Source organism: Narcine bancroftii, chromosome 5, assembly GCF_036971445.1.
Source record: "Narcine bancroftii isolate sNarBan1 chromosome 5, sNarBan1.hap1, whole genome shotgun sequence".
Classification (NCBI taxonomy): Eukaryota; Metazoa; Chordata; class Chondrichthyes; order Torpediniformes; family Narcinidae; genus Narcine; species Narcine bancroftii.
Window position 1 is genome coordinate 195498492 of NC_091473.1, and position 23558 is coordinate 195522049.

Here is a 23558-nt window from a genome sequence, read left to right on the forward strand (position 1 = left end):
CCCCCAATTTGTAAAAATGCAATGCTGGAGAAACTCGGCAGGTCAAGCAGTGCACTGCAAAGATCAAGACACATCGAGATGTGAGCAAAATGTAGGCAGGCATCCGGACAAAATGGTGGGGGGGGGGGGGAGGAGGGAGGGAGGGCAAAGCTGTAAACTGGGGGGAGGAGGGAAGGGGGTGGAGAGACGGAGGGAAGGAGTTAGAGGGATGGGAAGGAGAATGGAGAGTAGTCTAGCAGAAACCGGACAAGTCCATTTATATTACTGCAAATATGTGGAAGCTATGGAGAGGGGGCAGAGGAGTCTGGACTGGAAAATATGTCTTTTGAGGCAAGGTTAACAGAGCTGGGACTTTTCTCTCTGGAGCGAAGAAGGATGAAAGGAGACTTAATAGAGGTCGACAAGATTCTGAGAGACACAGATAGGGTGGACGGCCAGTGCCTGTTTCCTAGGGCAGGAAGACACGAGTACAAAGTGAAGGGAGGGAAGTTTAGGGGAGACGTCAGGGGTAACATGAATTGTGGGGGCCTGGAATGCATCACCAGGGAAAGAGGCTGGGACATTTAAGAGACTCTTAGACAGGCACATGGATGAAAGGAAACTAGAGGGTTCTGGGTGTGATGTGGGGAAGGGTTAGATTCATGTAGCTCGGCACATCATTGTGGGCCGAAGGCCCAGTACTGAGCAATCTGCGTGGAGAGTGTCTAGATGGAATACGGGGTGTTGCTCCTCTGATTGGTCTCTGTTTGGCTGTGTTTGTCTGCGCGGGATTGAAGAGGTTGGTCACTGGGAGGGTCCCAGTCATGAATAGGGACAAAGCAAAGGTTCAGCACTGTGATCTCCCCTTGGTTTTATGTCTTATCTTTGCTACATACAGTAGTTGTTTGACCTGCTTCAGCCACAGTATCTGCAGTCTTCATGTCTTACACCACTTCCTTGTGACTGCTTTGCCACGTCCAGTAAAGCTGCCTCGCCCGTCGGATTTGCCCAGAGGACAACTGGTTAAGCTCTTGGTTGGACTGAGACTACCTGGTTACTCAGGTCTGAGTCATGATTGGATGGTTTGGTTTGGTCCGGTAAGGGGCAGGTTACTTGGACCTGATCGTGCGGTGTGGAGTTAGTTGGGTCTGGTCAGGATCATCAGTTGAGTTGGCATCAATGACTCACTGAATGTGGTCAGAGAAGTAGTTGGGGTGGGTTAATTGGACAAGTTAGAGACTAGTTACTTGGATAGGTCAGGACAAATGGTTAGTTTGACCTGGTTGGAGGCAAGTGGTTAGATGGATCTGGTTAGGGACAAGTGGTTAGTTGGACCTTGGTTGGGGACAAGTGGTTTAGATGGATCTGGTTAGAGACAAGTGGTTAGTTGGACTTGGTTGGGGACATGTGGTTAGTAGGGCCTGGTTAGGGGGCAAGTGGTTAGTTGGACCTGGTTGGAAACAAGTGGTTAGTTGGACCTGGTTGGGGACGTGGTTAGTTGGACCTGGTTGGGACAGAAGTTAATTGGACTTGGTTGGGGAAGTGGTTAGTTGGACCTGGTTAGGGACAGGTGGTTAGTTGGACCTGGTTAGGGACAAGTAGTTAGTTGGACCTGGTTAGGGACAAGTAGTTAGTTGAACCTGGTGGGGACAAGTGATTAGTTGGACCTGGTTAGCCACATGTGGTTAGTTGGACCTGGTTAGAGGGACAAGTTGTTTGTTGGACCTGGTTCAGGACTAACTAGTTGGTTCACTTTAGAGATTAACTAGAATGTGGCATCTGCAGGTGGTGGAGCCACATTATTGGGATGGAGCAGGTCTGGAATCTGTACCCCTGGGCTCCCACTCTCCCCACACCACTTTCCTTGCATGGGAATGGTCAGTCGGAAGGATTACACAGCTAAAAACCGCACATAAGTTCTCCAAGAACAGGAATGGACAGGGTTGGTCACTGCACGATCACTGGGCTTGGGGCCTGGCAGGGGGAACATGGCCCCAGAAGGTGAGGCCTGAGCAGGGTATGGAAAATGTCCAGGTTGGGCTTTGGGAGAATGCTGGGTCTAGCAGACCTCAGAGAGGAGCAAAGCCTCAGGACGGGGCCTGGAGAGGAACAAGGCCTTGAATCAACAACTCCAAGATGGAGCAAGGCCTCCAGACCACAGATCTGAGAGGAATAAGGCCTTGATTTCAGAGACCCTGTAGTTCAGGCTCATGACTCTAGGTGGTCTGGACCTTTCCCTCCAGAGGCTGGGAGGTCTGGTGATCCGTACAGCGACACTGGAATGGACACAGCACTGGGTGGGTTAGGGGTGGAATGACCTATGTACATCAAACCAAGCCTGGGCACTCACTGCAGGACCAAGCCCGGGTCTCAGGCAGTTTGAGAGCCAGGAAACTGCCCAGCGCCAGGGCCAGGGATGCCAGGAGGATTGGCACAGCCCGGGTCACCCCACGAACGACTGGAAGATGCTGATGCCCAGCACGGCCGCCAGCTTGCACAGGGCATTGAGGAACCCAAAGGCTGTGGTCCTGCCATTGGGGAGGGAGAGAGAGAGAGATGGTTAGCGGGGTGTGGCAAAGAGATAGTGGGGATGAGGTGGGGACAGGCGATGGGAATGGAGGGAGTGGGGATGGTGGGGGTTGGAGGGGAGGGTGGGGATAGGAGAGTGTGGACAGAGACCGGGGACTGCAGGAGTGGGGATGGTGTGAGTGGGAACAGGTGGGGGCTTTGGGGTCGGGGGAACCTACCGCTTGTCGGACGGGTAGAGCTCGACAGTGAGCACGTCGAGCGCGTTCCACGACGCGATGCTGACACCACCGAACAGGCAGAGTAGAGCGATCATGGCTGACTCGTTGTTCCCGAAGGAGACAAAGAAGCAGCTGATGCAGGAGAGGGTGCTGGAGCCGGCTGGGGGGTGGGGTTGGGGGGGGGGTGGATGACGAGGAGGTGGGGAGAGAACAAAGTTACAACCTGAGCCACAAATAAAAATCCTCTCCATTCTTGGGCTGCTGGAAGTTTGAGAAGGAAGATCTACTCAAGCCAGACCCTCCGCCCACCCTCCTCAACGTCCCCCTCCCCTCGACACCGCCTCCCCTCAACACCCCTTCCCCTGCCCATCCTCCCCTTGACACCCCATTTCCCATCATCCCCTCACCCCCACTGTGCCCACTCCCAGCCACCCCTTCATGCCCTCACCCATGCCCACCCCAGCCACCCCACCGTGCCCTCACCCAGCATGCGGAGGCGACCAATCTTGTCCATGAGGAGCGCCGAGACAATGTTCCCAGGCAGGACGGCCAGGGCTTGCCGAGGAAGCTGATGAAGTAGATCATGTAGGCATGTTGTCGTCACTGAAGTCGAGCTGGACAGCCCTGTTTACTGTGCAGAAAGGTGCTGTTCACCAGGCGGCAACCCACCAGCTTGTAGTCAAAGAAATCTGTGGGGAAAGGGGACCGGGGTCAGCGAGGGGGATGTAACCCGACCAGGGAGGGTCCCAACCCCTCACCAGGCTCCTGCACACTGTGTCCAGGAGCACTCATATACTCACCTAACAGAGACATAGATACAGACAGACAGACACACACACAGACAGTCACACACATACACACAGGCAGACCTCACAGACACACACAGATACAGACACACACATAGACAGTCACGCAGACAGACACACACAGACAGTCACCCACAGAGACACACAGTCACACACACACACACACACACAGATACAGACAGTCATACAGACAGACGACACACAGACAGTCACCCACTGAAACACACATACACACAGGCAGACTCACAGACACACACACACATGGACAGTTACATTCACGCAAACACACACACATAGTTTTTCACACACACACAGACAGACACACAGTCACAGACACACACATGCACAAACACACAGAGACACAGTCAAACACACACACAGACACATGAATGGGCACGTACACACAGACATGCACGCACATGTGCACACCTGCACACACGCTCAGAGAACACATTCGCACACACACACACATACACGCACACAAGCAGTCACATAGAAATATGCACACACACACACACAGATGCACCTACTTCCATGCTCACAGAATCACACTCACATGTGCATGCACACATACACTCACACACACAGATGCATACAGATGCACATACAGACCAGAGACACATGCACACACATACACAGATGAGTACAGACAGACACACAAGCATGCACACCACATACACACACATTTACACAGTCAAACTGTCCCTCTCGACATTCATGACACAGTCTTACACTCAGATTCACCCAGAATCCCACATGGGCACAACACAGGCTCTCATATGAATAGTCGGACACATGTAGGCACACACTCAGATGTTAGAGAAACAATGAACACAATTTTGAGATCTGCCCATCCAGAGAGAGAGAGAGAGAGAGAGAGAGAGAAATGAAGGTGAAAAGGAGAGAGAGAGAATGAGAGTTGAAGGGGGAGAGAGAGAGAGATGGTGGAAAAGAGAGAGAGAAAAGGCAGAGAGTGAGATGTAGGCAGGGAGAGGATAGGAAGAGAGATAGACCGTGGGGAAAGGAGAGGAAAGGACAAGGGGAGGGAGGGAGGGAATGGGGTAGAGTATTGCATGTGGGATAGGGGGATTCCAGCCTCCTGACCAGCTGAACCTGTGTTGTAGAAGAGTGTGGAGACGAAGGTGCAGTTCTTGAAGAAACTGTAGCTGGAGGTGACATCTTCAAAGTAACAATCTTCGAAGAGGGAGTCCTCGAAAATCACCGATTTCATCTTCATGCTGATGAACCTGCAGCAGAACCGGATAAGAAGATCAGCCCACAGAAACTCTCATGCAAAAATAAAGTGGGGGGAAATTCACCGTCCCAGGGAGATAATACTGACCAATGACCCAAGAAGTCAGTCAACATATTAAACACTGGTTACACCACACTTTGAGTGTTGTGTTCAGTTCTGGTCACCTCATTACCAAAAGGATATGGAAGCTATGGAGAGGGGACAGAGGAGATTCACCAGGAGGTGGCTGGATTGGAAAATGTCTTATGAGGCAAAGTTAGTAGATCTGGGACTTTTCTCTCTGGTGCGTAGAACGAAAGGAGACTCAAAACACTGGACATCAAAGATTTTGCTTCCTGAACACTTTTGGGTGTATTTCATTGGCCTGCTGCATGAAAATCACCTGAAATGTTTCCTAATCACATTCGATTTTTTTAGATATATGAATTCCTGTCATATTTTAAGTCGATGTCAATGTCCTCGATGGAACGAAGTCTGGTGCTTGGGCCGAGTTCACAACCCACTGGAGTTTATTCTTGTCCTGAGAGTTGGCGCCTCCATACCAGCCAGTGATGCACCCGGCCAGAATGCTCTCCATGGTCTGCCAGTAGATGACGGTGACGTGCCGAATCTCCTCACAAAGTCTGGGCGCTGGCAAGCCTTCTTTGTGACTGGATCAACATAGTTTCTTGACATTCAAGAGATGATTGGACCAGGTACTTGGATGGGACGGTGTGGGCCACAGGTCCCCGTTCAGGTCCCAACTCCACCTGCCTGGTTGTGGGCTTTGTGGAGTGATCCATGCTGCAAGCTGACATGGACAAGGCCCCTCAATCTCCCTCTGGTACATCGACAACTACATTGGGGCCGCCTCATGCACCCGCGATGTGCTTGTCAACTTTATCCCCTTCGCGGCCAACTTCCACCCTGACCCCCAAACTCACCTGGTCCATCTGCGACGAGACTCTCCCCTTCCTGGATCTCTCCATCTCCTTCTCAGGAAACCAACTTTCCACCAACATATATTACAGACCCTCCAACTCCCACAGTGGCCTGGACCACACTTCCTCATACCCTTCCCCCTGCAAGGACTCCATCCACCTCGCAATTTCTCCATCTCTGCCACAATCCGTTCCCAAGATGAGGTCTTCAGGTCCAGATTATCCAAAATGTCTGCCTCCTTCCACAAACGTGGCTTCCTCTCCACCACTATTAGCTCAGGCCTCACCTGCATCTCCTCCATCTTCAGCTCACCTACTCTGGCCCCCTCTGCCCCCAGACGCAAAACCCCATCCTCACCTCCCACCCCACCAGCCTCCGCATCCAACATGTCATCCGCCAGAATTTCCAGCCCTTACTACAGGACCCCACCACCAGACACCTCCTCTCTCAGCCTTCCACAGGGACCACTCCCTCCGCGATTCCCTCATGCCCTCACCCTTCCCCACCCATCGTCCCCCCCCACCCCCCCTCAGCACCTTCCCCTGTGGTTGCAGGAAATGCCAGACTTGTACCAACACCTCCTCCCTCACCATGGTCTGAGGCCCCAAACGTGTGAATCCGGAGGACCGATCTCCTGCACCCAGAGCACCTGTTGTGGCCGTTTCTACATCGGAGAGACTGGGCACCAACTGGGAGATCGGTTCGCTCAGCACCTTCGTTCTGTCCACATCAGTGACAGGGAACTCCCAGCGGCCAACCACTTAAATTCTGCGCCCCACTCCCCACCTCACATTTCTGTCAATGGCCTGATCTACTATCCCTCCAGGACTACCCACAAACAGGAGAAACAGGACCTGATTTTCCGTCTGAAAACTCTCCAGCTGGATGGCATTAACATCGACCTCCAGTTTCTGTGAGACCCTTCCCCATTCTCCTTCCCTTCCCCATTCCTCCTTTGTTCCAACTCTCCAGCCCATCCCTCCCCATTCACGGAGCCTTCCACTCTCCCTCTGCTTGCCCCCGGCCTCCTGTATCCTGCCTGTGGGACTGTGCTCCTCCTGCTGCCCCTACCACTCCCCCACCCACTGTTTTGATCGGGTGCCTGCCTATGTTTTACGTACACCCTGATATATAAAGGACTCTGTTCGACCTGCTGAGTTTCTCCAATGTTCTGTGTTTTGACTTCACCCACGGCGTCTGCAGATTTTCGCGTCTGACTCCTCTCTCGCACTGAGTGCAGCCCCCTGATGTAGAGCAGGTCAAGGACTTGGAGCCCAAACATAAAGCTGTTCCCCTCCCTCCTCTACCCACCCCCCCCACCACCAGCTCACTTATCATTGAAGTAGTCTCCATCCTTGTGGATCTGATTCTCCAACGTGAAGTTGAAGGTGAAGTGCTCGACCCTTTCCTTGTGGAAGATCTTTGTGCGTGAAGAGTACTCCAACATCTGTAGATGTTTGATCATGTCTGGGAACCAAACCGTGAGGCCATAATAACTGGGGCAGAGAGATCAGAGAGAGGAAACACTCAGGCAAGAGAAGAGCACATTCCCGGGGGCAGACACAGAGAGAAGATCCCTCCGCACCGTCCCGTCACACATTCCCGGGGTCAGACACAGAGTGAAGCTCCCTCCGCAGCATCCCATCACACACTCCCGGGGACAGACACAGAGCAAAGCTCCCTCTGCACCATCCCATCACACACTCCCAGGGTCGGACACAGTGAAGCTCCCTCCACACCGTCCCATCACACACTCCCAGGGTGGGACACAGTGAAGCTCCCTCCACACCGTCCTATCACACACTCCCAGGTTCGGACACAGTGAAGCTCCCTCCGCACCGTCCCATCACACACTCCCAGGTTCGGACACAGTGAAGCTCCCGCCGCACCATCCCATCACACACTCCCGGTGCCAGACACAGAGCGAAGCTCCCTCCGCACCGTCCCGTCACTTACTCCCGGGGTCAGACACAGAGTGAAGCTCCCTCCACACAGTCCCATCACACACTCCCAGGGTCAGACACAGAGTGAAGGTCCCTCCATACCATCCCATCACACACTCCCAGGGTCAGACACAGAGTGAAGCTCCCTCCACACTGTCCCATCACACACTCCCAGGGTCAGACACAGAGTGAAGCTCCCTCTGCACCGTCCCATCACACACACTCTGAGCAGACGGAGGATGGGTGCTGTAAGGAGGCGTGTGAGGGCAATTGACCACAGGAGTCGGGTGTGTGGTTTCTGTGGAAGTGAGGGGACAGGATGGATGGGAATCCAGGGTGGGGATTATCCCCTGGGTCAGGACAGGGCAAACCTGGTCGTTATGGGTCTATGTGACCCTGGGGGTCAAATCGTGACCTTCAGACTTGGGGTCGTGGGTATTGATGATGACCTAGACCCATTGCTATGGCAACCCTAAGGAGGGAGGGAAGGTTGGACCCTGCGGTCACTGTGGCTAATGACCTCCTGCCCTTGCATCGTTACTGCGGCAAATCTGACCCCCATGCCGGTTTTCGGGGTGGGGGTGGGGGCGACGCGCGGGGCCTACCTGAAGGACATGGTGAACCAGACAGCCATCATGAGCAGCGTGGTGCGGCGGAAGCGGACATGGAAACACTGCAGGAAGTTCCCCCAGACCTGCGGTACAGAACCATCCGTCATCACGAGCCCCAATCAGAATGGTGGGGGGGGGGTGGGGGTGGGAAACACATTTAATTTGTGCAGCGCCATGGGGGAATGCACCAACATAGCATAACACCGCTGGGGATCGCAATGATGTTGCGCATCGCCCCGGGGGAACACACCGAGGTTGCTCAACGCAGCAGGGGGAATGCAACTACATTGCACAAAGCCGCGGGGGAACACAACAACATCACACAACACTGCGGGGGAACACACCGACGTTGTGCAAAACACCGTGGGGAAACACAATGACGTCATGCAACACTGTGTGGGAATGCACTGATGTCGCGCTATGCCATGGGGGAGCACAACGACGTCATGCAACCCTCGGGGAAGGAAAGAAGGCATGGTTCTCTTGTGGACTCCACAGAAGGGCCAGGAGATTTGGCTTGGGGAAGGAGCGCCACATCCAACACCTTAGGGCTGGTGGGGGATTTCGGCAGTCAGCAGATCCTCCATTGGGCTTCCAAAGGGTCGCCGCAGTGAGTCCATGGACTAGGTCAGGGGTGTCAAACTCAAATTCACGGAGGGCCAAAATTAAAAACTTGGACTAAGTTGAGGGCCGAACTAAATATTTATTGAAAATTTTCAACAACATCTGCATGTTTTCTCTTCTTTCAACTTTAAACTTTAGGATATAACTTTAGGAGGATAATGGTACAGGTCAGGAGTAGGTAGCTCAAGTTCACCCTTTGCTTGACCTGAGGGAAACATATTTGGTCCCTGTGGAGATGTAGTCAGCATTCACAGGCTGTGTCCATTTTGGCCTGCATCGGGACTCAGCATTTCCTGCTCACTCCTCAGGCTCTAGGCCTCTATTCACCCTCGACCCACCATCCCTCTACCTGACCAGTCCTTTACCCAACCTCTACTCACCCCTCACTCCATTCACTCTGCCTCTACCCACCCCATCCTATACACGACCCTCTACTGCCTCTCTCCTCAACCTGTTCCCTCCTCAACCTGTTCCTCCCTCTACCCGTCTCTCACCCTCTAATCACCCCTCCCCTACTCGCCCTGCCCCTCCCCTTTTACCTCTTCCCTATCCACCCCTCCTTCTACTCATCCCTCCCTCTAACTGCCCCTCGCACCACCTTAACTTCCCCTGCCCATTACTCCTCACCTACACCCTCTGCCCACCCCTGCTTACCCACCCACTCAGGCCCAGCGCACTGCCGATCAGCCTTTGCGGACAGCCACCATCTCTCTCTTCACGTGCAGGGCCGAACCAGCCGTCCCTGGGGTCCGCGCGGGTGCAAGCGCTGAAGGCCGTGGCGACTGGGAGAAGTGCGCTCGCGCTGTGGAAGGGCCGTCCGGTGCCAGTCGCACGGGGCTCGCGCTGCCCGGGGGCCGTGCGCAGCCTGCCATGCCCGTCACGCCGACAGGAAATCACAGGCGCTCGCCAATCCGTCGCACCGCTCGACAGGTGGGAGAAGTGACTGGTTGTGCGGGGAGCCTTCCAACTGGCTTGCCGGCTGATGACATCGACAGACTTCTCGTGTTACAATGGGGAAGGATGTGCAATGAAGGGGGAGGATGGTGGGGGTGACATTACCAAAAAACAGCATCGGCTCTCGCTGCAGGGCGGGCCACCTCTAATACATTTTTGAAATGATCTTGCAGAGTTTGACATGTGTGGACTAGGTCAACCACGGCTCAATGTGTCTAGGAGACTGCAGAAACCCCATCGATAGGGACCCCTCGCCCGGCTTATTGACGGAAATCCCTCTTCCATCCACCGACAGAGTCCCCTGTCCCGTCCATTGAAGACATCCATGTCATAAGGTACCCCCACCTCCCTGGTCACAACCTCTTTACTCTGCTTCCCTAGACAGAAGGCGCAGAAGCCTGAATACCAGCCCCTCTCAGTTGAAGAAGTTTTTTATTTAACAGCTCGTGACCTCCTATTACAATCCTAACCATAAACTACTCTGCGACCCTCAGAGATGGACCTATTCCATTTTCTTCCATTAACTGGAGGCCTGTGGCTAGTGGTCTGCCTCGGGGATCGGTGCTGAGATTATTGTTGTTTGTCATCTACAATGCTCTGGATGATAATGTGGTGAATTGGATCAGCAAGTTTGCAGACAACACTAAGTTTGGAGGTGTTGTGGACAGCGAGGAAGGTTTTCAAAGTTTGCAGAAGGATCTGAACCGGCTGGAAAAATGGGCTGAAAAATGGAAGATGGAGTTTTATACAGACAAGTATGAGGTGTTGCAGTTTGGAAGGACAAACCAAGAAAGGATGTACACGGTAAATAGTTGGGCACTGAGGAGTGCAGTGGAACAGAGGGATCTTGGAATATGGATACATAATTCCCTGAAAGTGGCATCACAGGTGGACAGGGTTATAAAGGGTTGTAAAGAGACCTTGGGCATATTGGCCTTCGTAAATCAAAGTATTGAGTACAGGAGTTAGGATCAGTGGGAAAAGGCAAATTCAGTAGAGACTAGAAGGGCTGAAGGGTCTGTTTCTGTGCTGTAATGTTCTATGGTTCTAACTGCATTTATTATCTATTTTTCTGATGGCCAGTGGTGGTGATTTAATGAGTGCTGTAGTTGAGGAACTTGTACCAAGTGGCAACTGTACATGTGTGTATAATAATAAACATTCACCCCCTCCATCCCGAGTCCACCCCCTCCAGCCCGGGTCCACACCTTCCGTCCTGAGTCCATTCCATCTGTCCCGGGTCCACACGCTTTGTCCTGGGTCCACCCCATCCAACCCAGATCCACCCCCTCTGTCCCGGGTCCACCCCCTCCGTCCTGGGTCCACACGATCCGTCCAGGGTCCACACGCTCCATCCCATGTCCACATGCTCCGTCCCAGGTTCACCCCCTCCAATCCAGTTACACCCCCTCCGTCCCGGATCCAGCCCATCCGTCCCGGATCCACCCCCCTCCGTCCCGGGTCCACTCCCACAGTCCCAGATCCACCTCCTTACGTCCCGGATCCACCCCCCCAATCCAGGGTCCACCCCCTCCATCCCGGGTCCAACCCCTCCATCCCAGATCCACCACCTCCGACCCAGATACACGTCCTCCATCCCAGATCCACCACCTCTGTCCTGGGTCCTCTCCCTCCATACTGTTCCATCCCCTCCATACCGATCCATCCCCTCCGTACCGGATCCATCCCCTCCGTACCGGATCCATCCCCTCCGTCCCGGAATAACCCCGTCCATCCCAGGTCCACCTGCTCTGTCCCAGATCCATCCCCCTTCGTCCCAGATCCACCCCCTTCCATCCCGTGTCCACCCCACTCCATCCAGGGTCCACCCCTCTGTCCCGGGTCCACCCAATCTGTCCCGGATCCACCCTCTCCATCCATGATCCACATTCTTCATCTCAGGTCCATCCCCTCCGTCCCACGTCCATCCCTCTATCCCAGATCCATCCCCTCCGTCTCAGGTCCACCCCCTCTGTCCTGGATCCAACCCCCTCCATCCAGGGTCCACCCCTCTGTCCCAGGTCAACCCCCTCCATCCCGGATCCACCCCCTCCTCCAGGGTCTACCCCCCCATCCTGGGTCCACCCCTCCATCCCAGGTCCACCCCCTCCTCCAGGGTCCACCCCTTCTATCTAGGGTCCACCCCCTCCATCCCAGATCTATCCCCTTTCGTCCCGGGTCAACCTCCTCCATCCCAGGTCCACTCTGGGTGAAATTCTTGGCCCCAGGGACCTCTGCTTCCTTCCTGTCTCTCCCTCTCTCTCTGTCTCTCACTTCCACTGTCACCCTCTCTCCTTCCCTTCCTTCCCCTCCTGCTTTTCCCCCCTCCCCCTTCTGTTCCATCCTCTCTACCTCCCTCTATCCTCTTTCCATCCCTCTCTTTGTCCACCTTTCCCCTTTCCTCTCCCTCTTCCATATTCCCTTCCCTCTTTGTCCCATCCTCTCTCCCTCTCCCTCTCCCTTTCTACACTGAAATGCCACTTTATTGCCGCGTACACGACCTGTCTCTGGAAGCCGGTTTGCTTGTTCACACAGAACTGAGAAAAGCCAGTTCCGTTACCTTGACAGATCAACCCTGGGAAAGTCTCAACCCCCACCCAATTTACCTTTGATATTTTCACACAGCACTCGAATGGCAGATAAAACCTGGCTTTCAACTCCCTCTCCCTCCCTTCCCCTCTCTCTGCCTCCCTCCCTCCCTCTCCCCTTCAACCTCTCCCCACTCCCTGCACAGTTGGCCTCAATTCCTGCTAGAAGAGGTTGGTGAACTGTACACACCAAATGCCTTACTCCACACCACCTCCCCCCTTCCTCCATCCCTCTCTCACCCTCCCCTCCCTGACCGTGGGCTGGCCTCAGTACCACGTCCCCCAATTCCCCTTCCTCTCCTCCTCTCTTTCTCTCCCTCCCTCTTTCTGACTCCTTTTCCTGCTCCCGTGCCCGTCTCCCTCTCTCATCCCCTTTCTTTCCCTCTCTCCCTCCCTATCATCCTCTCTCCTCCTCCCTCTTTCCCCTCCCCCTCTCCTCCCTATCACCCCCCTTCTCACCCACACCCCCTCCCTATCACCCCCTCTCTCCCTCCTATCACCCCCCTCCCCTACACACTCTCTCCCACTCCCTATCATCCTTAATCTCTCAATCCCCCTCCCTCTCTCCATACTCCTTTCTCCCAATCACCCTTCCCTCTCCCTGTCCCCCTTTCTCCCCTCCTCATGTTTCCCCTTCCTCCATTTTCCCCCTCCCTCTTCTCCCCACCCCCTTTCTCCCCCTCTCTCCCATCCCACTTACTCTCCCCCTCCCTATCACCCCCTCCTTCTGTCCCCCACCCTCTCCCCTTCCCCTCTCCCCTTCCTCTCTCCCTCCCTATCACCCCCTCTCTCCTACTCCCCATCACCCCATTCTCTTCATCCTTCTCCCCTCTCTCCCCATTCCTCCCTTTCTCCCCTTCCCGATCACCCCTTCCTCTCCCTCCCACTACCTCTCTCCCTCCCTCCTCTACCCCACCTCCCTCTCCAGCCACCCCCACCCTCCATGCCTCAATACCTGCTGGAAGAGGTTGGTGGTTCGCACAAACCACCGTCGGTACCAGGTCCCCGTGTCTGACTGGATCTCGATTAGCTCGTCCTGCAGGTGCGGGGTTTTGATGTGTGTTACCTGTGGGGATACAGGGGGGGTGGTTAAATATGGGTCCCTGTGGGGATACAAGCGGGGGATTTAATGTGGGCACTCCCTGTAGGAATATGAGGTGGGGGGGTTAATATGGGATCCTGTGGGGATGGGGAGGGTTTAATGTGGGTGCCTGTGAGGATACGGGGGGTGGGGGTTAATGTGGGTTCTGGTAGTGATATGGGGGGGGTTTAATATGGGACCCTGTGGGGATGGGGGGGTTTTAATGAAGGTGCCTGTGGGGATATGGGGGGGTTTAATATGGGTCCCTGTGGGGATACGAGTGGGGGTTTAATGTGGGTCGCTGTGGGGATACGGTGGGTGGGGGTTAATGTGGATCTCTGTGGGGATACAGTGGGGGGTTTAATATGGGTGCCTGTGGGGATATGGTGGGGGAGGTTTAATGTGGGTCCCTGTCAAGATACGAGGGGGTTTAATATGGAACCCTGTGGGAATGGGTGGGTTTAATGTGAGTCCCTGTGGGGATACGGTGGGTGGGAGTTAATGTGGGTCTCTGTGGGGATACAGTAGGGGGGGGGTGGGGTTAATGTGGGTCCCTTGGAGATACGGGGGGGTTTAATATGGGTGCCTGTGGGGATATGGTGGGGGAGGTTTAATGTGGGTCCCTGTCGGGATAGAGGGGGTTTAATATGGAACCCTGTGGGAATGGGGGGGGGTTTAATGTGGGTCCCTGTGGGAATTAGGGGGGTCTAATGTGGATCCCTGTAGGGATACGGTAGGGGGGGCTTAATGTGGGTCCCTGTGGGGATACGGGGGTGGGGGTTAATGTGGGTCTCAGTGGGGTTATGGGGAGTGGTTTGATGTGGGTCCCTGCGGGGATTTGTGGGGGGGTTTAATGTGGATCCCTGTGGGGATCCAGGGTGGGGTTTGATGTTGGTCCCTGTGGCGATACAGGGAGCCTTGGCTGAAACCGTGGGCCCTCCCTGGCAGAGCCCTGTGTCATTAGAATCCTCACATCCTCCCCGAGACTGGAGTAACCTGCCCACCCTGGGGTCTACCCCAGAGCAGGGGAACACCTACCGTCCATCTGTCGCCCTAACTCCCCGAACGATGTGACCTCTCCCAGTCACTCCCTCCCACCCCCTGCATTGAACAGAGGAAGTCAGGAGCTGTGGGAAGGGTCTCCCCACCATTCACCTTGACTTGCCATCGAGTTTGCCCACCATTTAGAACATAGATCACCACAGCACTGTACAGGCCCTTCAGCCCTCGATGTTGTGCTGACCCATATATTCCTTTAAAAAAAAACATCTCCTACATCTTCCATCCATGTGCCTGTCTATGAGTCTCTTAAGTGACCCCAATGTTCAGCTTCCATCACCATCCCTGGCAATGCATTCCAGGCCCCCACAACTATCTGTGTATAACAACTTACCCCTGACGTCTCCCCTAAAGGGTGGCCCGGTTGTTGTAGTGGTTAGCGCAATGCTTATACAGTGCCAGCGATCGGGACTGTGGTTCAAATCCCACACAGTCTGTAAGGAGATTGCATGTTCTCCCTGTGTCTGCGTGGGTTTTCCCCGGGTGCTCTGGTTTCCTCCTACCCTTCAAAATGTACCGGGTGTTGTAGGTTACACGGGGGTCGTGGGCTGGAATGGCCTGTTACCGTGCTGGATGTCTAAATGTCCCTCCCTTCTTTCTGTACAGTCCCCTGGTGTTTGCTGATCTTGCCCTGGGAAACAGGTGCCGGCCGTCTACCCTGTTCTCTGCCTCTCAGAATTGTGTCGACCTCTGTTAATTCTCCACTCATCCTCCTTTGCTCCAGAGAGAAAAGTCCCAGCTCTTCCAACCTTGCCTCGTGAGTCTCCCGTTGCCCTGGCTTGGTGCTGACTGGCCTATTATTGAAGACGCTGGTGAAGGAACCAGGCTTTCCATGATGTGAACTGATCCCTTCCTGTACTCCAACGAGGTCGAGCCCCTCCCCAAAGGGCCTTGAAGTCACAGAGGGGTTGTGAGGGAGAACGGGTTGCAGAGGAGACATGGGTCATAACTGTGGGGACTCACCGTGGGTGATGGAAGGGTCTTGGGTCACGGTGGGTCATGGAAGGGTCTATGGGTCACAGAGAGGTCGTGGGCCATGGAAGGGTTGTGGGTCACAGAGGAACTAGATCACGGAGGTGTCAGTGGAAGGTCACTGAGAGGTCTGAGGTCACAGAGGGGTCAGGTTGGAGTCACGGAGGGGTCGAGGGCACAGACAGGCCACTTACAGAGAAGACCCGCTCAGGATACCCCTTTGCCCTCATGTTGGTGTCGTGGATTTGCTTCAGGACCATCCAGCCTTCATCATGTTTGCCGTTCTGCCAAAAGAGGTTGGAGATCAAGGTCCGAGGACCCACCCCCCTCTCCTCCAATCCCTCCCTCGGTACCCTCCTCAACCCCTCCTCTTCCCTCACTAACCCATCTCAGCCATCCACCCCTACAATTCCCTCCCTCCCCACCAACCCCACCCTCCCCTCCCATCTCCCTTGTCCCATCACTTCCCGCACTCCTCCACCAACCCCTCCCCTCACATCTCCCTTAAATCCAGTCACCTCCCCAACTCAACCGTTCGTCCCTACAATTACTCCCTCCCCATCAATTCCCTCCCTCCCCCACTGATCCTACCCCTCCCATTTCCCTTATCCCACCCCTCCCCCACTGACCCCACCCCCTCCCTTCACTCCCCCACCAACCCCTCCCCTCATCTCCCATCTCCCTTATCTCCAGTCACCTCCCCAACTCAACTGTCCATCCCTACAATCCCTAACCTCAGAACTCCCCTGAGCATCCTCCAGCCTCCTATCTGAACTCTTCAGCCCCTTTCCCTCCCTCTCCCCTCATGTCAATTCTCCCTTTCCTTTCCTCGCATCTCCCCCACCCCTTCCCAATCTTTGTCACTCATTCCCTCCTCTCAGCCCTTCCCTCCATTCCCAGCCTCTACTTACAATTCTCCCTGCAATGCCCTCCACTCCCTCGATACCACTCACCTCCTGATGCCACCTACGTTTGCTCATCTCCCCTCAATTAGATATCATGCTCTTACCACCCTCCCGGGGTCAGACACAGAGTGAACCTCCCTCCGCACCATCCCATCACACACTCCCAGGGTCAGACACAGAGTGAAGGTCCCTCCGCACTGTCCCATTACACACTCCCGGGGTCAGACACAGAGTGAAGCTCCCTCCAGACCTGAGGGGGTTCCTGATAGAATGAAAAGTGGGGATGGGGTTCCTGAGGGGTGGGGGCATCATTACCTCAAGGTAGAAGCGAGGGCTCTCAGGCATGAAGTTGAGAGCTACGATGGCGGAGATTGAGGGGAAGGCGCAGACCAGCACAAAGACCCGCCAACTGTGGAACTGGTAGGCTGAGCCCATCTGGAAACTCCAGCCTAGGGTGGGGAAGGAGGGAGGGAGGGAGGGGTGGATAGAGGGTGGGGGGAGATGGGGTGGAGTGGGGGGAGAAGAGGGTGGGGGAGAGGGATGAGAGAGGGGGAATGAGCGAGAAGTGGGGGAGTGAGATAGGGAAGAGGGTGGGGAAAGATGCAGGAGAGAGTGGGGTGAGAGGGGCAGAGGTGATAAGAGTCAGGGAGGAGGCGTAGAGAGGGGAAAAAGGGGGTAAGAGGAAGGGGGTAGAGAGAGGGGAGAAAGAAGTGAAGGAAAGAGTATGGGGAGGGCAGAGGAGATAGAGGGTGGGGGAGAGGGGCAGTGAGGTGGAGGGGAAGGAAGAGAGGAAGGGAGATTGGTGAGCATTGGGAGAGGGTGGAGGGAGGGGAATGTGACAGGGTAAGGGAGCAGATCCGTTGTGGTGAGAGAGGGGTGGAGAGGGTGGAGGGAGGGGAATGTGACAGGGAGCAGATCCATTGTGGTGAGAGAGGTGTAGAGATGGAGAGGGTGTGAGAACAGGTCAAGGGGCAACAAAGGTTGGAGAGGGTGAGATGGGTAGGGTAGGAAGAGTAGGAAAGGGGAAGGGGATGGTTGGAAGGGGCAAGCAGGAGAGAGAGAGGGGAAAAGTGAAGAGGAAACAAAAAAGAAGAGGTTGAGGAATGAGGGGTTGGGAGGAGGGGAGGATGAGGAGCAGGGGGTCGTGAAGGAGGGAGAGAGGCAGTAGGTTGAGGGATCAAGAGAAGGAGAGAATAAAAGTCACATTGCAATGCACGGCAGGCAGTTCAGGCACAAAGTAGACAGCAAAAGTGCTGAGAGGACCCAGAGTGAAGCTCCCTCCGCACTGTCCCATCACACATTCCCGGGGTCAGACACAGAGTGAAGCTCCCTCCGCACCATCCCATCACACACTCCTGGGGTCAGATCAGAGTGAAGCTCCTTCCACACTGGCCCATCACACACTCCTGGGGTCAGACACAGAGTGAAGCTGCCTCCACACTGTCCCATCACACACTCCTGGCGTCATGGAAGGGGGAGGAGCTGGGGACATGGCTCCAGCAGGGGGACATGCTGCTTCTTCCTGAACACTCCCTCTTCAACCTCTCCCATGTTTCTGCGGAGTGTGTGAGGGGGTCAGCCCTCTGTCCTTGAGGGGGTGAGGCAGGGGTGATTCTTGCTTGCTCTGCAATCCCCAACACCTGACCTGACAGTGACCATATGGAGGAGGAGAGGGAGTGGGAGACCACAAGACAACAGGAGGAGGGGTAGGGGAGTTTCCTTGCTGATTCAGCTGAGGGACACAGTCTGGTTTGCCCCCCCCACCCCAACTTGGACACTGTCTGGCATCCTGGTGGGGAAAGGTGGTCTTTCTTGAGAGGCTGATCCCACTCCCATGAAAATTTGGAGAATCTCGTGACGTGGCTCGAGAGTAACAGCCCCGAGTCTCAACATGGACAAGATGAAGTAGAGGATCGTGGGCTTCAGGACGACCACCCTCCACTACACATCAACACCGCTGTAGTGGAGAGAGTGGAGACAACCAAGTTCCTTGGAGTTCACTTAGTGACCTATCGTGGACACTCAACATCTCCTCACTTGTCAGGAAGACCCAACAGACACTGCACTTCCTGGGAAGGCTGAAGTGGGCAAGGTTACCAGCCACCATTATGTCAACCTCCATAGAGAATGTCCTGGCCGGCTGCATCACAGTGTGGTACAGTTGATGCAGAGAAATGGATCGGAGGTCAATTCATAGGGCCATAAGAGTGGTGAAGAGGTTCACTGGGGCCTCCCCTCCCCCCACACCCCCCCATCAACGTGATCTATCAGGATCATTGTCTGAAGAGGACGTTCAAAATCATTGACCCTTCCCCATCTTTTAGCTACTCCCGTCGGGGAAGAGATCCAGGAGGATCAGAGCCAGCACCACCAGGGTGGGGAACAGCTTCTTCCCACGGGCAGTGAGAACGCTGAACAACAAAAGCAACTGCTCACTCTGACCCTCATATTCATGAAACAATATTTATTTGTCCCGATGAACACTTTGTCCTGTACGTGTATTGTTTGTCTATGTGTGTTATGTCTGGTTGTGTGTCTGCGTGTTTTACACCCAGGACTGGAGAACGATGTTACGTCGCGTTGTACTTGTACAATCAGATGACAACAAATTTGACTGGACTTATCCTGCCCCGCCCCCCCAGAGCGGAGACCCACCATAGTGTGGAATGATGGCCCAGGCCATCGACGAGGCGTAGATCCCCCCAAACATCCAGAACATGCAGAGCCAACTGAGGTGCTCGCCGCGTTTCTCCTGCGCCAGGAATTCTGAGAAGTAGGAAAAGACGATGGGGATGGAGCCACCGATCCTGGGGAGAGAGGGTCCTGTCAGATCACAGCAACTCAGCCAGCTTCGTAGCGTCCACAGGAGTTAAACGGTTTTTTAATGTAGATCTACAGCTCGGTAAAAGGCCCTTCCGGCCCACAATCCCATTTTGCCCAATTTTGAATAGTGGGAGGAAACCGGAGCACCCGGACAAACCCCACACAGACACGGGGAGAACATACAAATTCCTTACAGACAGCTCGGGATTCAAACCCCAGTCGCTCATTATGGTTTACCCAGTATGAACGACGTTTCGGGCCTGACCCTTCCTCAAGTGGGAGTGAGAGAAAAAACAGGAATCTGAATTAAAGGCTGGGGAGAGAACGGGGGAGGAATGGGAGGGGGCACATGGGGAGAGAATGGGGAAGAATGGGGGGGCCGTGAAGACCAACAGACATAAGGTGTTAATTGGACATGATACAAGGAAAGAGCTTTTGCCAATATTGGCTTTCGTAAATCAAAGGATTGAGTTCCGGGGTTGGGATGTTATGGTAAAGTTGTATTTGGAGTATTGGGTGCAGTTTTGGTCACATAACTACAGGAAAGATATCAATATGGTAGAAAGAGGGCAGAGATTTACTAGGGTGTTGCCGGGACTTCAGGGACCGAGTTACAGGGAAAGGTTAAACAGGTCAGGACTTCATTCCCTGGAGCAGAGAAGAATGAGGGGAGATTTGATAGAGGTGTTTAAACTTATGAGGGGGATAGACAGAGTAAAATGTAGGTCGGCTTTTTTCCACTGAGGGAAGGTGAGAAACAAACTAGAGGACATGGGTTAAGGGTGAAAGGGGAAAAGTTCAAGGGGAATGTAATGTAGATAAATATTGGGATAATTTGATAAAATTAGAGTAGGTTACATACATACTTACATTTTAAAACAGATCTTATTTGAAATACTTAAGAATTCATGTTCAGTGATTTTACAGAAACTATGGAGAAGTTCACAAGTAGCTGCTAAATGAAATTATGTCATCAAATGAATGGACTGGAGACAGGTCGTCTGTGTTGAAAATTTTTACAAGGCTTCTGACCTTTCTGCCAAGTGCTCACTCAAAGGTCAATGAGAAGTTTTGCTTACCTAAGATAACAGATGGAAAAGACTAAGCCCTATTGTTTGCTGGAGAAGGTGGGGGGGTTTGAAAGTCACATGGGCTTTCTGGCAGTTGGAAGTTGTAGAGAGAAGGGTGAAACAAGTTCTCTCAGCCAGTGTGTGTGACACTAAATCACAGCTGAAGCAAGCAGGAAGCTTGTTGGAACTGAAACAGAAAGCTCCAGAGTGGCGGATGGTTGGAAGTGCTATCTTTCTGATGTTTCTTTTGGAATAAGTGGAACAGAAAGGAACTCTCTGTAGCCTGAAAGAAAGAGGTTATCATCTGGAGAACCTTGATGAGGCCAGTTTCATCAGCGAGACATTGAGGTGACTAATCATGGTAGCTCTGTTGTTGAAATCCTGGAACAACAAATCTCTCTCTGCAAACCCTACAAGAACCTTCCTGATTGGTAAACATTTACCTTTCGAGCACCAAAGCCTGGTGAACTTTATACATGTTAAATTCTGGTCACAGTATAAGAATTGCCTGCAACCAGTGAATGTGGAGGAATGAGAAGTGAGATTGAATTGTGAACCAAAGAACTTTTCTTAAATTTACACACACATCATACATGTGCGCTTAGAATTAGAAGGGGGCTAATTTGGATTAGTTAAGTTAATAGAGATAAGTTAAAGTTTGATTCTGTTTCATGTTTAAAGATAATTAAAAGCAACTTTTGCTTAAGTAACCATTTGTCGTGGTGAATATCTATTGCTGCTGGGTTTTGGGGTCCTTTGGGTTTCTAACAGGAACTTCATACAGAGAGTGGTGGGGGTGTGGAACGAGCTGCCAGGGTGAAGTGGTAAATGTGGGCTCAATTTTAATATTAAGAAGAATTTGGACAGGTACATGGATGGAAGGGGTATGACTGAGTGCAGGTCAGTGAGACAAGGGCAACAATAATGGTTTGGCACAGATGAGGAGGGCCGAAGGGCCTGATTCTGTGCTGTAATGTTCTATGGTTGTAAAGATGAGAATTGAATTTTGACTCCGTGAAAGAGACAGGGAAATGGGAAGAGAGAGAAATAGAATGAGAGGAAACTGGAGGTCGATGTTGGAGGAGCCCAGAGGGGAGATGAGATGTTGTTCCTCTAATTTGTGGCTGGTCTCAGTATGCCAGGGGATGAGGACATGGACAGACAGGTCAGCCAGGGAATGGGATGGGGAATTGAAATGGGAGCCCACTGGGAGATCCAGGCTATTGTGGCCAACAGAGCCGAGGTTCTCAACAAAGCGACCTCCCTGTCTGTGCCCAGTCTCTCTGACGTAGAGGAGCCCACAATGGGACACAGAAGATGAACAAAACAAAGGTACTGTCACTGGGCAGTGACAGGGAGTAGGGACCCTGGCTGATTTCACCCCCCCAACCCATGGGGTCACTGGGGCAGTGACAGGGAGCAGGGACCCTGGCTGATTTCCCCTCCTCTCTAACCCTGGGGTCACTGGGCAGTGATGGGGAGCAGGGACCCTGGCTGAATCCCCCTCCTCTCTAAACCCATGTCACTGGGCGTGACAGGGAGCAGGATCCTGCTGATTCCCTCTCTCTCTAACCCCGGGGTCACTGGGCAGTGATGTGGATCAGGGGACCCTGTTCCCAGTTGAGTCATGTCTGGGCGACGTTGATGCCCGACAGTCCCTGGGAATTGGGCAGTGGGTAAGGGAAGGGAAGGCTCTGGAGATCGAACAGTTTCCTCACCCAATGCCTGAGACGAGGCGACAGAACAGGAAGGTCCCGTAACCTTGGGCGAAAGAGGAGAAGAAGGAGCAGACACAGTTGAGTGTGAGCAACATGAAGAGACAATGTTTCCGTCCGAGGCGATCCGCCAGGCCTCCCAGAGGAAGGCTCCCACCATCATTCCCAGGTAGACGATGAGGCCTGAGGGAAGGAAAGAGAGAGAAGTCTGGGTTTGCAGTTACACATGGTCCAGGTCATTTCGAGCACTGGTCTGTTCCCCTCCACCCTTCCAAACTCTTTGGAGGCCCAACTGGGCTTTGCAACCTAGGAACAGGCCAGGGCCTGGGATTGGGCTCAGGCATGGAATCAGTGCAAGGAAGTTTGGCCTTGGGGCTTAGGCCTGTGGCTCAGTGTGATGAACTCAGGCCTATGAGCTACTCACAGGAGGCCAGACTGCGGCCCATTGCAGGAATTTAGGCCTGGGACCCAGGGCAACAGGATCAGGTCCACTGTGAGGAGCTCAGGCCCGAGGCCGAGTGTGATAAGCTTAATCCCTAGTGTGCTGGGATTAGGCCCCGGGGCCTATTGTGATGGGATCAAGCCTGGGACCCAGTGTCATGAGCTCAAACCCAGTGTGATGAGACCTAGTGTATTGGGATAAGGCCTGGGGCCCAGTGTGACAAGGTCAGACCTGGGTCCCACCTACAGGAGACAGGCCCAAGATAGGGGCCCAGGAGCCCACCCACTCCCCCCGCCCCACTCACCCAGCATGCCCTTATTGGAGTCAGACAGACACAGGTCCTTCTCCGCGCTGGGGAGCACGAAGCCCACCACGAAGACCTCCACGCCATCGGCCATGAGGGCCAGGCCCAGTACGAAGTAGAGGGTCCACTGGAAGCGTCCGTGGCCGCACTCGCGGAGGATGAGCTCGTACTGCTGGGCCAGCTGGCGCCTGCCCTCTTCCCGCTCCTCCTCCTCCTCCTCCTCTCCTCCCCGTGGCCCCTCAAATGAGGCAAAGTCACCCGCCGCCAACCCAGGGCTTGCGTGGCGGGGGATGCCCTGGTACTCCCCCTCATAGATCTCATCCTCTTCGTCCTGGCCCTCGGTTCCATCGCTGGAGGCCCCATCCTCCTCTCCGCCGTACCGGGCTACCACCTCCTCCTCCTCCTCCTCCTCCTCCTCCTGGAAGCGGGCATAAGGTCGCCGGCTGTATTCAGCCTGGGCCCTGCGGGCAGCCTGCCTCTTCACCTCCTTGGCGATGTCCCTGGCCCCGCGGATGAAGGCAGCGCGCTCCCTTGGCCTCTCGTCCATGGCTGCCCCGGCTGGGAGCCCCCCCGGGGGGGCCGGTGGTGCTGGTGGCGGTGCGAGGGTAGCACCTGTCACATCCAAGGGGTGGGTGCAGGGGGTGACACAGGGGCTCTGCTTGGCACGCTCGGCCTGCCCTCAGGGTCTGGGTCTGGGAGCGAGAGAGAGAGAGAGAGAGAAAGAGAGAGATATGGATGCAATCAGATCACACCATTGGG

General features: G+C 54.3%; 1 protein-coding gene across 1 annotated transcript; it reads right to left on the bottom strand.

The window, feature by feature from the left end:
* Window positions 1-2244: 2244 nt before the first annotated feature.
* Window positions 2245-23484, bottom strand: sv2a (synaptic vesicle glycoprotein 2A). Its single transcript, XM_069936404.1, is given in 15 exon segments — window positions 2245-2428; window positions 2431-2507; window positions 2727-2886; window positions 3210-3282; window positions 3285-3415; window positions 4646-4779; window positions 7040-7204; window positions 8257-8345; window positions 13384-13494; window positions 15735-15824; window positions 16761-16894; window positions 19101-19252; window positions 22057-22192; window positions 22195-22236; window positions 22800-23484. Coding segments are annotated over 15 exon segments (2163 nt in total). The 5' UTR covers window positions 23347-23484; the 3' UTR covers window positions 2245-2306.
* Window positions 23485-23558: the final 74 nt, after the last annotated feature.